General features: G+C 38.8%; 1 protein-coding gene across 1 annotated transcript in view; it reads left to right on the plus strand.

Moving 5' to 3' along the window:
- The window catches only part of LOC119414281 (guanine nucleotide exchange factor VAV3-like), an 81,399-nt gene that overhangs the window by 41,643 nt on the left and 25,701 nt on the right, over window positions 1-14,055 (plus strand). Inside the window, exons 17-20 of the mRNA XM_037681375.1 lie at window positions 2,430-2,539; window positions 10,892-10,993; window positions 11,890-11,981; window positions 12,794-12,814. Coding sequence (XP_037537303.1) covers window positions 2,430-2,539; window positions 10,892-10,993; window positions 11,890-11,981; window positions 12,794-12,814 — 325 coding nt within the window. The remainder of the gene's footprint in view (window positions 1-2,429; window positions 2,540-10,891; window positions 10,994-11,889; window positions 11,982-12,793; window positions 12,815-14,055) is intronic.

The following is a 14,055-nucleotide window of genomic DNA, read 5'->3' on the forward strand; positions in this document are numbered from 1 at the left end:
GATAGATAGATAGATAGATAGATATACATACATACATACATACATACATACATACATACATACATACATACATACATACATGAATACATGGATACATGAATACATACATAGATACATACATACATGAATACATGGATACATGGATACATGAATACATACATACATACATACATACATGAATACATGGATACATGGATGGATGAATAGATAGATAGATCCTCAACAAGGTCAGCATCTTTTGTGGGGACTTGGCTTCAAAATAAAATAATATTTGTTAATTTATAACTATAAAAGCATTTTAAGTTCTCTGAGGCAGATTAGCAGAAACCACCTCAGTGTTTTTGCAGCTTAAGTCTTTCAGTGCTCCTGGAGCTGAACTCTGGTTAAACTCCCACTGCAGCTGCTCCTCTGTTGATGTTGACAGAATCCAGCAGGCAGCACACTTTTGTTGATCTGTGAGGCTGGTGACCTCACTGGCTGCAAAACCGAAGAATATTGTTGACGACATTATGTCAGGAGAGCAGAGGCTTTTGAAGCAGTTTTGCCTACCTTGTCATTAGTGCAGCTTAATAACTGGCATGAAAAAAAAAAACCTTTAGGATTAGCTCTGAGTGAGCGACTTAGAGTAGTGTTTTTTTTTAAATCTCACCATTATTACTAATTTCACATTATTCTTTGTTTATCCCCTTGACATTTCAGTCAGCATTTTGGTAGAACACATTTTGAGTCCCTATATCTTACTGAAGCACGCACTGAACTAAATAAACTAAATCTAACCTTACAAAAATAAAAAATGAAAAAATAAAAGTTTGAGGTTGTTTGAATAAAAAATATAAATATAGAATATTATTGCACCACATGATGAAGCTAGAAAGAAAACTTCTCAGTTTTATCTTAGTGTGGTTGTGTCTGTCTGTCTGTCTGTCCATGTGTGATGTGAGCATGATAACTTGATAAATAAGTGAAACTTCCATTATGTGAGAGGCCACATTTAGGCATAAAATAATGGTCCTTTCAAAAATTGGGTTGCCACATTGAAATCCAAGATGGCTGCCAAAATGTATGTATACCCCACGATAAGTGAAAAAACACGAAGTAGGAATAGTAGTACAAGTAGTAAGTAGTAATTTATATTAGTATATATACAAAAATATATATATATATATATATATATATATATATATATGTGTGTGTGTGTGTGTATGAAGTGCTTTAAACACTTCCCACACTCTTGCAATATTCTAAACAATGTTTCTAAACTCTAAACGCTCTAAAAGAGCACAGCATGGCATGATCTCCGCTCTCTCTGCCACTGAAGGCTCTTTGCCACCTGCCAGCGCTCTCGGCCACGCCCACTTCTCCACTGCAGAGCAGAGATTGACACGCTGCAGGAGGGAACTTCTCCCTGTAGCTGTTGGCTGCAGACAGGTGCAGCAAGTGCTACGTAATTTAAAACAATTTATTTTAAGTAAAAAAATCCATGCTGATCTTGTAGCTCATCCATCAGTCAGCCAATTGTGTCATGTCCAGTCTAACTTGGAAAAACCACAAAAGAGCGAGTCCGCGAAAGTCGAACCACGAAGTAGCGATGGACTACTGTATATCTAAACCTTGTGAGTTGGATAACTTGAAAAATAAACTTTTATTTTGGTGTGTATCTGCATCTAGGGATAACAAAGGTCACCGTCGAGATTTGTGTTGCCACCTCTAAATCCAAGATGGCCACCGTCAAATTCATATATGTAAATTGGTCACCCCAGGTACTTGAGGAAACAACGCCTTCTAGTTTTATATTGCTTAAAAAGTATAGTTTCTTGAAAAAATCGGAGTGGCCCTTGGGGTTGCAAAATATTAATCTATGGTGGCCAATGCCACCATTGGCCACCCACTGGCTCCGCCATTGTGCCTGGTGGTCAATAAAATTGCTCCCTCCACTCACCAGATTCCATCACTTTCAAAATAAAAAATAAAATAAAACCAGGCAAACAAACAAACCAAACAAATTCCTCTGTTCTTATACTCAGTGTAACTCGTACCCCCTTGAACACCTTTCCACTAAAACATCAAGGGTCACTTGCATTTCCTGTTCAATTCGAGTCAAACATTCACAATTCAAATCTCAGTGACAGGACACATCTGTGTACTGCTTGTTTTTTTATCATCATCATCATCAACTTTATTTATAAAGCGCTTTAACACAGCCACAGCTGAAACAAAGTGCATGATGGCCCACGCTCTATGTTGGGTTGGGTCATAACACCTGCAACATGTAGTTAAGGAGAAACAGTACTATTCACAGGTGTAGAGAAGGAGCGGATAATGGTGGGGACACAGATCATCATACATATTTCACGATAATCACAATGTTTGCACAAAAATCACATGCATGAACAAAACATGTTTAATTTCTTTCTTCCTGAAATCCACAGTGGTGCTACGGGTTCTACGTGACGCACCAGCAGGGCCACGTCGGCTTTGAACTTTTCTTTAAGACCAGAGAGCTGAAGAAGAAGTGGTTGGATCAGTTTGAGATGGCAATGTAAGTAAGACCGAACACCTCGGTCATGGCAGTTTGCTCCAAACGCAGGAGGCCAAGTGTATGTGCGTCTATACGTCTCGTCTGTTTGTCTTTGTTTGCAACCGTGTTGTTTCAAAGCTGAGAGGGCTGTTGACTCTTCCATGTGCGCTGTTTGCTCAGGGCTTGGCTGTGATTGAGCACACACTGTTGACGGACAAACACATACACTCACTGTGCGTTAAAATAAACTGTTAAAAAAAAAGAAGAGAGAGTCAAAGTTGTTCTGCCATGAACACTGTTTAATTCGCTGTCCTGTGAAGATAAAGTGGATTTTAACGTGTTATTCTTTAAGATTTAGAGGATTTTACAGGCAAATTTAATGTGTGGCTGATTTGACATTACTGTTGAGACTTTAAATGTCTCACTAAATTCTCATTAAGTGTGCTTTGGCCTTCATGAATATGTTTCCCCCTTCTCATAGTGCTTTGCCACATTCTTGAAAGTGTTTGCTGTAGCAGCAGTGCAGATTGTGAACTTTTATACTTCTTTCTTCATCTTGTCTGAAACAGCACAGAGTACCGTACAGTACCACCTGGTAATGTAAAACCCCTGATACTTGCCCAAGGCTTAATGTGCATTTTACAAAATTTAGAAAAATAAAAACCACTCCTGGCCTAAAGCTGTTTTGCCATAGAAAGCCTAGAGGGGTTTCATCTGGAATAAGCTAGGTGCGGCTGTGCATTGGGTAATGACACGAGAAAAGGACAATTCAGAAAGTGAAAATGGACTAACCAAAGAGGAGGAAGGCTCCAGATAATAAACACACTTATGGGACTATAAGTTTATTGTGTGTGCTGCAAAAATACATTGTTGTTTCAACTGAGTTACATCTCAACAAGGACTTTTCCGTCTTGCATTTTTCCTTTCTCATGTTCATCAAATTTCAGAGCCTGAAGTTTAAAGTCTTTATTGTGGGGTAGGGGGCTCATCACTGTTTGTTTTGTACTTGAAGTACACCAGCCTTTATTTTACTCAATAAAAATAAACTGCAGAAATAAAAGCAAAACAGGTCTTAAGTACATGGGCACCTCAGTACTGACAGCTATGATGCGTAATTTGAGTAAATTAATATGAAGTTTTCTTAATTAGAATATAAAGGTTACTTACTTTTTTTTTGGTAACGGCACAAATATTTTCATATGCCAATAAGAGACTGAGCAGGCTCTTGGTGAATGTCTCATTTAAATATAAATGCATTATTTATGATTATGGGGGAGTGGTGGCGCAGAGGTTAGAGAAGGTGAGCCTGCAATCGGGAGGTTGTAAGTTTGAATTCTCAGGTGGAAAACATAAAGCACACACATCTCCCTCCACCTATTTGCCCAACTGTGGATGGCATCCCTCTGCTCCCCACATGTGGGATGTGGTAGCTCACTGGTCAGTGGTTGCATCCAGTGTACCAAACAGACTAGCAGAACAAAAAAAAGAAAAGAGCAAATCTTTATGCGAGTTTGATCTTTGAGTTCTTGTGTTTGATTTTTTTTTTCCTTAGTGATTTTCCTGGTTAGGGATTTATGAGTCTAACAGCTTCAGGGTAGAAGCTGTTCCTCAGTCTAGTGCACATATGTCAAACTCAAGGCCAAATGTGGCCCTCGTTGACATCTTATCTGACCCCCAAGTTGATATGTTAAACATAAAATAATTTTTCACTTGATTTTTTCAGTAACCTTTGATTATGATGTCAAAAGTGCAACAGCGAACGTCAAATGAGACCAATCAAACTTTTTTTTTTTGAGGAACCTGCAACCAAGAAACAATACTGGGTATCTAACCTGAGTTAATGTAGATTCTGAAACCGGCCCTTAGTTTGAAAAAGGTTTTAATTTGGGCCCCCTTTTGTAAGTGAGTTTGACACCCCTGGTCTAGTGGTTCTACACTTAATGCTCCACAACCTCCTGCCTGAGGGGAGCGGGGCAAAAAGTGTGTGTGCTGGGTGAGTGGGGTCCTTCATGATGCAGGTGGCCCTCTTCCTGCATCTAGAGGTGTAGCTGTCAGTGATGGTGGGGAGGTTGACTCCAACAGAGTTCTGTGCAGCCTTCACTACTCTCTGCAAAGCTTTTCTTTCTGCAGCTGTGCAGCCTCCATGCCACATGTTGATGCTGGAGCACAGGATGCTCTCCACTGCACACCTGTAGAAGGAGGTGAGGACTGAGCTTCCCAGACCAGCTCGTCTCAGCCGCCTGAGGAAGTAGAGTCTCTGATGTGCTTCCTTGATCAGGCTGGTGGTGTTGTTGCCCCAGCTGAAGTTGTCATTCAGGTGCACACCCAAGTACCGGGACCACTTCCACCGCAGATCCTCCTATGTTCAAGGTGGGGGTGATGGCGTTTGCCTCCTCTGAAATCCATGACCATCTCCTTTGTCCTTCCATGATGTCCAGGTGTTCCACCTCCGGCCTGTAGCTGGACTCATCTTTGTTTGTGATGCAACCAACCACCGCTGTATCGTCTGCAAGCTTTATAATGTGAGAGCCTAGATGGGTTATTTTTCCTCCTTAAATGTTTCAACCAGTCCTTGGAAAAATGGCATGTTGTTTGCTTTTATGTGCTTTTTATTAAACACAAACATATTGTTAAACACATCTACGGTATATTTTAGGGACTGTGAACATTTTTACCAGTCTAAATACAGCAGCTTCAGTCATGCTATCATCTAATTCTTGATTTTTATTTTTCAAGTTCTTGAGCCGGTGCTCTGAGGGGAGGCTGAAAGTTTGACTTAGACATGCAGAGCACAGTGCAAGGCTGAGTGCGTTGGGAGAGAATGCATAAGGTGAATTTGTAAAACTTTATGACTAACAGTGTTCACATATGTACGCCATGAGAACCAGTACTTTCTGAACATGTCTCTTCATGTGTAGAATTTGCTCGTCTTTGAGGGAGGAATAAAAATCCAACAGGGATACTGACCTTTAGTGCTCTGCCAGTGATGGATCGGAGTGAAGGTCAATGAGTTCAAGCTGAACATCATTGGGTGCATTACCCACAATGCATGTGAGGGGAAAGGAAATTGAGCATTTCTCGCTCTCAGCTCTTTTGAAGTCTTCAGATTGACTTGAAAGCTCACCTTGCAGTGCCCCCAGCATCAATAAACACCTATGAATGTGATCTACTGATGGTTTGGCTTCTTTCAAAGGTAGAATGTTACCCTCTAATTAGATGAAATAAACCACAACTTTTTTTTAAACCTTCACCAAACTATTCATTTCATGTGAAATAAGGGGATTGCTTTGCAGTTTGCTGTTTTGTTCATTCATTAGTTAGGTCAAATAAACGGCAAATAAAAACATATTCTGGGATTCTCTTGATTTTCTTCTCTCAAACTCAACCTGCTGCTGTCAGACTCTGCAGTCTTTGTTCAGCCTGCACTGCTTCACAGCTCAGTGGAATATCTCCTTGTTCAGGCTCATGTTCCTCCAAAAGATCAGCAAATTCTGTGCAATTCAGCACTTTTGTTTCAACTTTTTTCAGCCTAATTCAACAAAATGTGCTTTTTTTCACTTCCTTCTGGTAATTTTAGCCTTTTTTTCTGCTTTTTTAGTTACTTTTCAGCTGGTTTTGTTTTGTTTTGATAATTTCAGCTTTCTTCAGATAATTTCAACTTCTTTGTTCTCATTTCTGCTTCTTTCAGCCTAATTGGGCAAACTTGTGTTTTTCTGCTTTCTTGTGATAATTTAAGCTAATTCTACCTTTTCAGCTTAGTTTTTATCATATTTTAACAAATTTTAGCTGTTGTCAGATAAATTCAAGTTTTTGTAATTTCTGCTTCTTTTAGCCTAATTAAAATATTTCCACTAATGTCAACTTGTTATGCTCCTTTCAGCTTATTTATGCTAGTTTCACTTATTTCTGCTACTATTTAGCTGTTTTATGCTAATATTAGCTTTTTCAGATAATTCCACATTTTTTGCACTCATTTCAATTTTTGTGTTCTTTCTGCCTTCTGTTGATTTACATTTGTTCTACAATTTTGGCTACATTTCAGATTTTTATTTATTTATTTATTTATTTTTTTTAGCAAATTTCAGCTGTTTTTCATCAAGTTTGTCAGCAATAAGCATTCACACTTCATTTTCACAGGAAATGCAATTTCTCTAGTTTTAGTAAGTAATCCTTCTCAAGGAAAAATATCACTTGGGCTAGCTTTTTCCTTATTGCAGTTGGGACAAAAATCAGATCCACATTTCTGTCAGGTATAAATAAAATACTAGTTTTAAACCAGACATTTCAGCTAGTCAAAACAGGCAGTCCAACCCTTTATCATATTTATTCCTAGCATTATCTCTTGAGATTTTCACATTGCTGCCATCTCCTGTGTAATCCTAAAATTGTTCTTTGTTCCAAGGTGAATGGTTCCGTTGTCTAAAATCTGCTGTTTTCTTCACTTTAAACTAAATGTAGTTTTATCTTTCTTACTTTACACACACTATTTCCACACATGCATTGCAGTTCAGAAAAGTTCTACAGATGTTCGGGTGTTTGTCTTTTTTCACTGAATATCTTTGAAGAAATTGTTGAAAATGATCAGAAGATTGGCAGCTGAGATGCAATCTGAATGTATTTACTAAACCCCTGGAATATTTGCAGCATTATACGTTTGCTGACTTTTAAGTTGCTTTCCACTCGTTAATAGTTTAGATAAAATCAAATGCATGTCGTCTTGACGCTGACACAAAAACAGCAAGAAGCCCCATTTATCATTCTTCATGTAAAGGAAGTACGGCAATTTTCACATCAAAATTCAAATTTATTTTACATCTTTTGAAATAAGCTCCTCAGCACACAACCCCCAAGTAGGGACAGTATCTGTGAAAGAAGTTCAAGCTAAAGTACATGTTTATTATCCACAATTTTTTTTGATTTTCATGTTTAACACTGCAAACATTTAGAAATTCCTTTTAGCACCACTAATGGTTAGTTTGTCAGGAATACATTAATATTTTAGTTTTAGACATTTTGAAAAAAAATAAAAAAAAACATTTAAATACACTAATAACTCTGAGGTTTTAGAAAAAAAAAAAGTTTAGTTTTTTGCATTTTCTACAGCTTGATTGCACTTTTGAATTTTTCTTTATTTTTTTGGTTTACTCACCAACAATACAGTAAATGATTTGACAAATATTGTGAGTAGAGTCTAACTTTTGTCAAATGAAAGGACCAGAAACTGTTCTAATATCAATGGCTCACTGAGGAGTAAATGTATCAGTTTGTGTCATGTGGTTTTCACCTCTGATTGCAGGCCAGCAGCACATCTTGAGTTTGTTTGTTCCAAATGAGAAAATGAACGTTAGAGTAGCTCTGACAGGTTTATTTGTCCTGTAGTTTCTGAGGGAGAAATTGGACCCATTTTATTGGGCACAACTTTTGAACATCTTGAAATTATGATACATTCCTTAGACTGACAAGTAGAAGGAATTCTCAAATGTCTAAGATCTTTGCAAAAGTAAGAGGCTGTCCACACTGGAAAGACTATTGTGAATACGCAATAGTTAATAAATAATTACATTTTAAAAACAGTGTATAAGCCACAAAATTGTATTTTCATTTTATGTCAAAACACCATCTTTGTGTTTTTGTGTTGACAACTAACTTTTAGAAAACGATGAGAGCAAAGCACCAAATCAAATCTGATCAACGTCACAAGGTTGTCCTCTTCTTTGCGTTGTGTTTAAATTTCAGGCCCAGCATGCTAGCTTCATGCACTTGCTCCCCAACTTGTTTCCTGTTTTTGCTGTTTTGTGACTGTATTATAGCACCACTTACAAGCCCGGTATTGTTACTGCAGCAATTGAAACAATGCTGGGTTTATGGGTATTTATTAAAAAATATATTTATATATTGGAATACCCACATTTCTATGTGGGCACAGGATAAATCCATCCATCCATTATCTTCACCAGCTTCTCCTTTCTGGGTAGAAGGTGGTGCTTTGCAAGCGGCAGTGTCACACGTCCATCACAGGGACACAGGGGCAGCTGTGACTGAGTGGTTAGAGCAGTCATCCTCTAGTGCAAGAGTTGGGAGTTTGACTCCACCAGTAGTCAATGCCGAAGTGTCCCAAGACACTGAACCCCTCATTGCCTCCGATGTGTGTCCCATCGGTGTATGAATGTGAGCTAAAGCACTAATTATTCTCTTTAGAATGATTTGTTCAATTAGCTTTGTATAGATAGAGTGCTGTATGGATGAGGGCACAGATTGTAGTGTAAAGCGCTTTGAGTATCTTAATCAAATAAAAATGTTCTATATAAGTACAGTCCATTACACATAGAGACAAACGAGAAACAACCATTCACACTTAGGGACAACTTAGAATTACCATTTAACCTAAGATGCATTTGCTCTGTGGGATGAAACCAGAGTACCTGGAGAAAACCACGCATGCTCAGAGAGAACATGCAAACTCCACCCAGAAATGTCCCTAGTGGGGATTTAATCCAGCAGTCTTCCGCTCTACCAACTGTGCTACTATGTTTGATTTTAATCTTAAACTGTTAATCTGACCACCTCAACTGCATCATCAATTAACATCATCATTATCATCATTTATCATCATCATTAGTTGGCAGCTCAGAACACCACATACAGAACACCATGGACTTTGTGGATAAGGTGAGGGATGTCATCATGGAGACTGATGAAACAATGGTCTCTTTTGATGTCACATCACTCTTTATGTGCATTCCTGTTGATGATGCAGTAGAGGTGGTCAGTTTAAAATTAAAATCAGACACCACTCTGAGCAGCAGGACCACACTTTCCACGGAACAACTGTGTCACCTCTTGAAACTGTGCCTGCAGTCAACCTACTTCACATATGGGGAGCAATATTATAGGCAGAAACATGGGTGTGCTATGGGGTCTCCAGTTTCTCTTATTGTTGCCAACCTGTACATGGAGGAGGTTGAAAAGAGAGCCTTGACGTCCTTTTCAGGGACACCACCAAGTCATTGGTTCAGGTATGTTGACGACACCTGGGTTAAAATTAAATCTCAGGAAGTCCAACATTTTAACGACCACATCAACTCTGTGGATAAATACATCAAATTCACACGAGAAGATGTAAAAAATGGCAGGTTGGCTTTCTTGGACTGTGAGGTCTCAGTCTCTGATAGAGGACATTTGCAAACTGAGGTGTACTGCAAACCCACCCACACAGAACAGTATTTGCAGTTTGACTCCCATCACCCTTTGGAGCACAAGTTAGGAGTCATCAGGACTCTGTATCACAGAGCAGACAGTGTACCCACTAACTCAGGAGCCAGGCAGAAGGAGAAATCCCACACAAGACAGGCTCTAGAGCAATGTGGATATCCTAACTGGGCCTTCCTGAAAGCAGAGAAGAAACCCAAACAGGACTCCAGTCAGCCATCAGGTGAAAAGGAGGAACCCAGACCCAGACCAGTGGTCATTCCGTATGTTGAGGGAGTATCAGAGAAACTGAGACGTTTATTTTCTAAACACAACGTCCCAGTTGCTTTTAAACCCCAAAATACATTACGGCAAAGACTGTTTCATCCCAAAGATTCAGTCCCCTGGCACAAACAGAGTAATATTGTGTATGCTGTTCAGTGTCAGGAGGGCTGTGATCAGTCTTACATCGGGGAAACTAAACAGCCACTGCCCAAAAGGATGGACCAGCACAGAAGAAAAACAACATCAGGCCAGGACTCGGCAGTCTACACTAATCTCCAGGCCAGCGGTCACCCTTTCAGGGATGAAGATGTTCACATCCTGGATAGAGAGGAATGATGGTTTGAGAGAGGAGTAAAGGAGGCCATCTTTGTGAAAAGAAACCGTCCTTCATTAAACAGGGGTGGAGGCCTCCGTGTTCAACTGTCCTCCTCTTACAATGCTGTTATTGCTAATATCACTCAACCATCTGTGAATAGTAAACAGCCATCAGTGTGCTAATGATCCATTGTTAGGCTGATGGTCCTTCTTGACCATGTGAGCAGCTGGTTGTGGTTGTCAGCAGCAAAACTTGTTGATCCACTTTGAGAAGGTGCTATTTATAACACTGAGCTGAATACAGCACCTCAGACTGAGGAAGTCTTTCGGATGAAAGACGAAACGTTTCTACATTTTTTTTGTTGTTGTTTTGCTTTGTTTTGTTTTTTGGATGTCCAGAGGACCAGATTTAACTTTTTTGAACTCAAAGTTGAGTTTCATTTTAAGCTTATTTTTACAAATAAGCATGTTTTGTATGTGAAGCAATTATTTAACAACACAATCAAGAATAAATTAATGTTATAATACATACTACTTTATAAAATACAGTAGTTAACCAAATATTGATTTTGTTCCATGTGTTAGATCAAATATCCGACCAGAAAAGGCCAATCACAACTCCCACCAGTTCAAGATGCACACGTTTGAAAGAATCACATCCTGTACTTACTGTCACCTGTTGCTCAGGTAAGGTTTAGGTAATTTGCTAATTCTGATTCATACTGAATAACTGTGCACCCGATGAAATACTAGCGAGGTGCTACCCTTCAGGTAAACTAACTGTTACAACACCTACTGTTCTTGAATAGCAAAACAATTGTGTGACAAGATAAATATGTAGGGTTTGTTTTCCTTGGTCTCTGGCTCCATCTTATGTCATGTTCATGTCTTGTGTCTGTCTGATTCCCATTCTCAGTCCTGCTCCCTTTTGTCTCATAATTACCCTATTCCCTAAACCTCTGAACCTGACAGGTGTTGAGTGTTAGTCTTCGTCAGTATGTGTATTTAAGCTTGCATGTTTGTCTTTACCCTTGTTCTGGCATTGTCTTCTGTCCGCTGGTGATGACCTGTCTGTTCCGTGAGTACCTCCTGATCATCCATGTTTGTTTTGCTGCCCTGTCTGCTCTTTTGTTGAATAAATTCTTTATTTTATATGTATCCTGAATTCTCGCCTGCTTGCCTGCACCACTGGGTTCACCAGCACCAGCTTGTTGTGACAAAATATACTTTTAATCTTTTTTACATGAAAAGAAAAGAAAAGAACACAATGACATTTTATAGTTCAGTTCTCAGTCACTTTTCCTTAAGCACTTCAAGGAAAAAAAGTCCTTAACCTGACAGAAAAAAACTTACTGAGGTTGAATGAAAATAAATATCTAATATCCTGTCATACAGACTGTTAGCTGTCCCTGTTTTGAGCTCACAGTGCAGGCTTTATGCTTTCTAAAAACTTGAAGGACGTTTCCCATGTCATTTCACTTATCTTGACAATGTGACAGAAGCCAGAAATTTCCAAATGTCAAGGTGTTTCGTTTCTGGTTGCTGTTGTACATGAAATACATCCAGTATTTTACTGTCTCCAGGGGCATCTTTAACCAGGGTTATCTTTGTCTAAAATGTGGCCTGGGGGCTCATAAGGAGTGTCTGGGTCGGCTCGGAGTCTGTGGGAGAACAGGTGAGGAAGAATGTCTTTTTGAACACTAAATTGAAAAAAGGTTTTGGTGACCTTTAGGCCTCAGTTTAGTTATACACCCCTAATTTTGAAATCTAAAGTTATGTTCACATAAAATTTACCAATTTGCCATTTTTCATTCTCCTCAGAGGAAAATATATTCACTGATCCTGTTTTTATTATCCACCTAATGAAATGCAACACTTTATAATACATACATACGTTCATCCATCTGTCTATAATTTGTCCATAACTTCGGATATGCATCATCTAGTGATGATGCAGGATGAAAAGTGTACGCCACACTCAGTCTGAGTGTGGCATACACTTTTCATCCCCTAGCTCTAAGGTCAAAGTCACAAATCAAGGTCAAATGTTCCATCATTATGTTGTATTACAGTTTGTAGATTGTATAATGTGCCGTATGTGGTCCTTTCGTTAGAATATCTTCTTAATCTCTTTTGCTTTGTATCTAACTGCAGGTATACTGATAATGTTTTATTCTAATTCTTAAGGTCCTTGAGTTAGAAATTATAGCCTTAACCTTTACCCACAATTTATAATTCCTAGTGGAGAACTACTCAAATTTCTGTAGTAAGTATATAGTAAATAAAACATGATTTATTTCTGACTTGTCACACATTTAGCTGTTTAACAGTCCTATGAAAATGTGACTTGTTGAATTTTAATGCTGCGTCTAGCTTTGCGTCTGTGTCACCAGACTGGTACTTGTTGAATTTACAGACGTCTCAAGCCAGCTTGGGCTTTTGACAAGCTTCCTTAGCAGACAAACTGTGGTTTTTATGTATTCAGAGGCGTTATGAGGGCCAGAAGAGGTTGACAGTTGAGGTTGTATGTCAAGAAGCCACCACACTCTCATATTGTATTCCCCTCACTGTGTCTGTTTCTCACCTGCCTGCAGATCCTGTCAAGCTGAGGCCCAAGGTAAGACCTGAACCCCTTCTCTTCTTTGACTCAGACATCTCAGCTAACACAATAGGCTGGGCATAAAGTAGCAGCCAAACTCCATCCAGGCATACAGTTTCTATTACCAGAGAGATCATAAAAATATATTTCATCAGCAACAACAAAACTTTGCTAATAAAGTGAAATTGCTATGCTTTTTAACATGTTGTAAATTGAATTATAAAGTTCTGCAGAAGAGGGTACTGCTAAAATTATTGTTTTCGCTACAATTATGCTCATATTTGTCCCTAAAGCAGACTTGTATGTCCAGAACCTGCTTGTATGTCTGTACATAACATGGAAAATTATTTTAAATCCTAAGTTTTACATGGTATAATTCACCCTTTTAGTCAGGTTATTGTGGGTCTTTCTATAAGGGAAGCTGAATTAATTAGCTGCACAATTCTCTGAGTGGATGACGTAGTTATATATATATATATATATATATATATATATATATGATGGGTGTCATCATTACCTCTTGCACCTTTGCGCAACCCATACTGCAGGATAAACTTCCTGCTGCAGCTGATCAGCTGATCAGCTGTTCAGCGTGCAGAGTGTAGAAGTGGGCGTGGCCAAGAGCGCTTGCAGGTGGCTGAGAGCAGCGGAGGCAGGGAGCTGAAATCATGACATTCGGTGCTCTTTTAGAGCGTTTTGAGTTTAGAAACATTGTTTAGAATAGAGTGAGAGAGTGGGAAGGGTTTAAAACGCGGGATATTGGATTTTTGTCCGATATGCTGATATGTTAAAACTTATTTGTACGATACCGATATTTTATATACGTTCCTTTGTCAGAACATAGCCCTCTTATTTAGGCTTATTTGCTACAAAAATTGTGCAACAGCTGTAATAGCTGGTGACACATATTCACTAACAGTCATATGATATGCATAGCACTTTGACATATTAAATGAAAAGTGTTAAATGTTGTTTATTAGCAACAAAGTCCATACTCAATAATCCAGATATACGATTCAACATTTTTCAGTCAGGTCATCTGGACATTTATTTTTTTGTGCAGAAACGTTTCGCCTTCGATCCGGAAGGCTTCATCAGTCGAGGAAACGCACAACAAAACTGATTCTTCCCCCAACAGCTTACTCCAAAG

Source organism: Nematolebias whitei, chromosome 9 (genome assembly GCF_014905685.2).
Source record: "Nematolebias whitei isolate Nwh7 chromosome 9, NemWhi1, whole genome shotgun sequence".
NCBI lineage: Eukaryota > Metazoa > Chordata > Actinopteri > Cyprinodontiformes > Rivulidae > Nematolebias > Nematolebias whitei.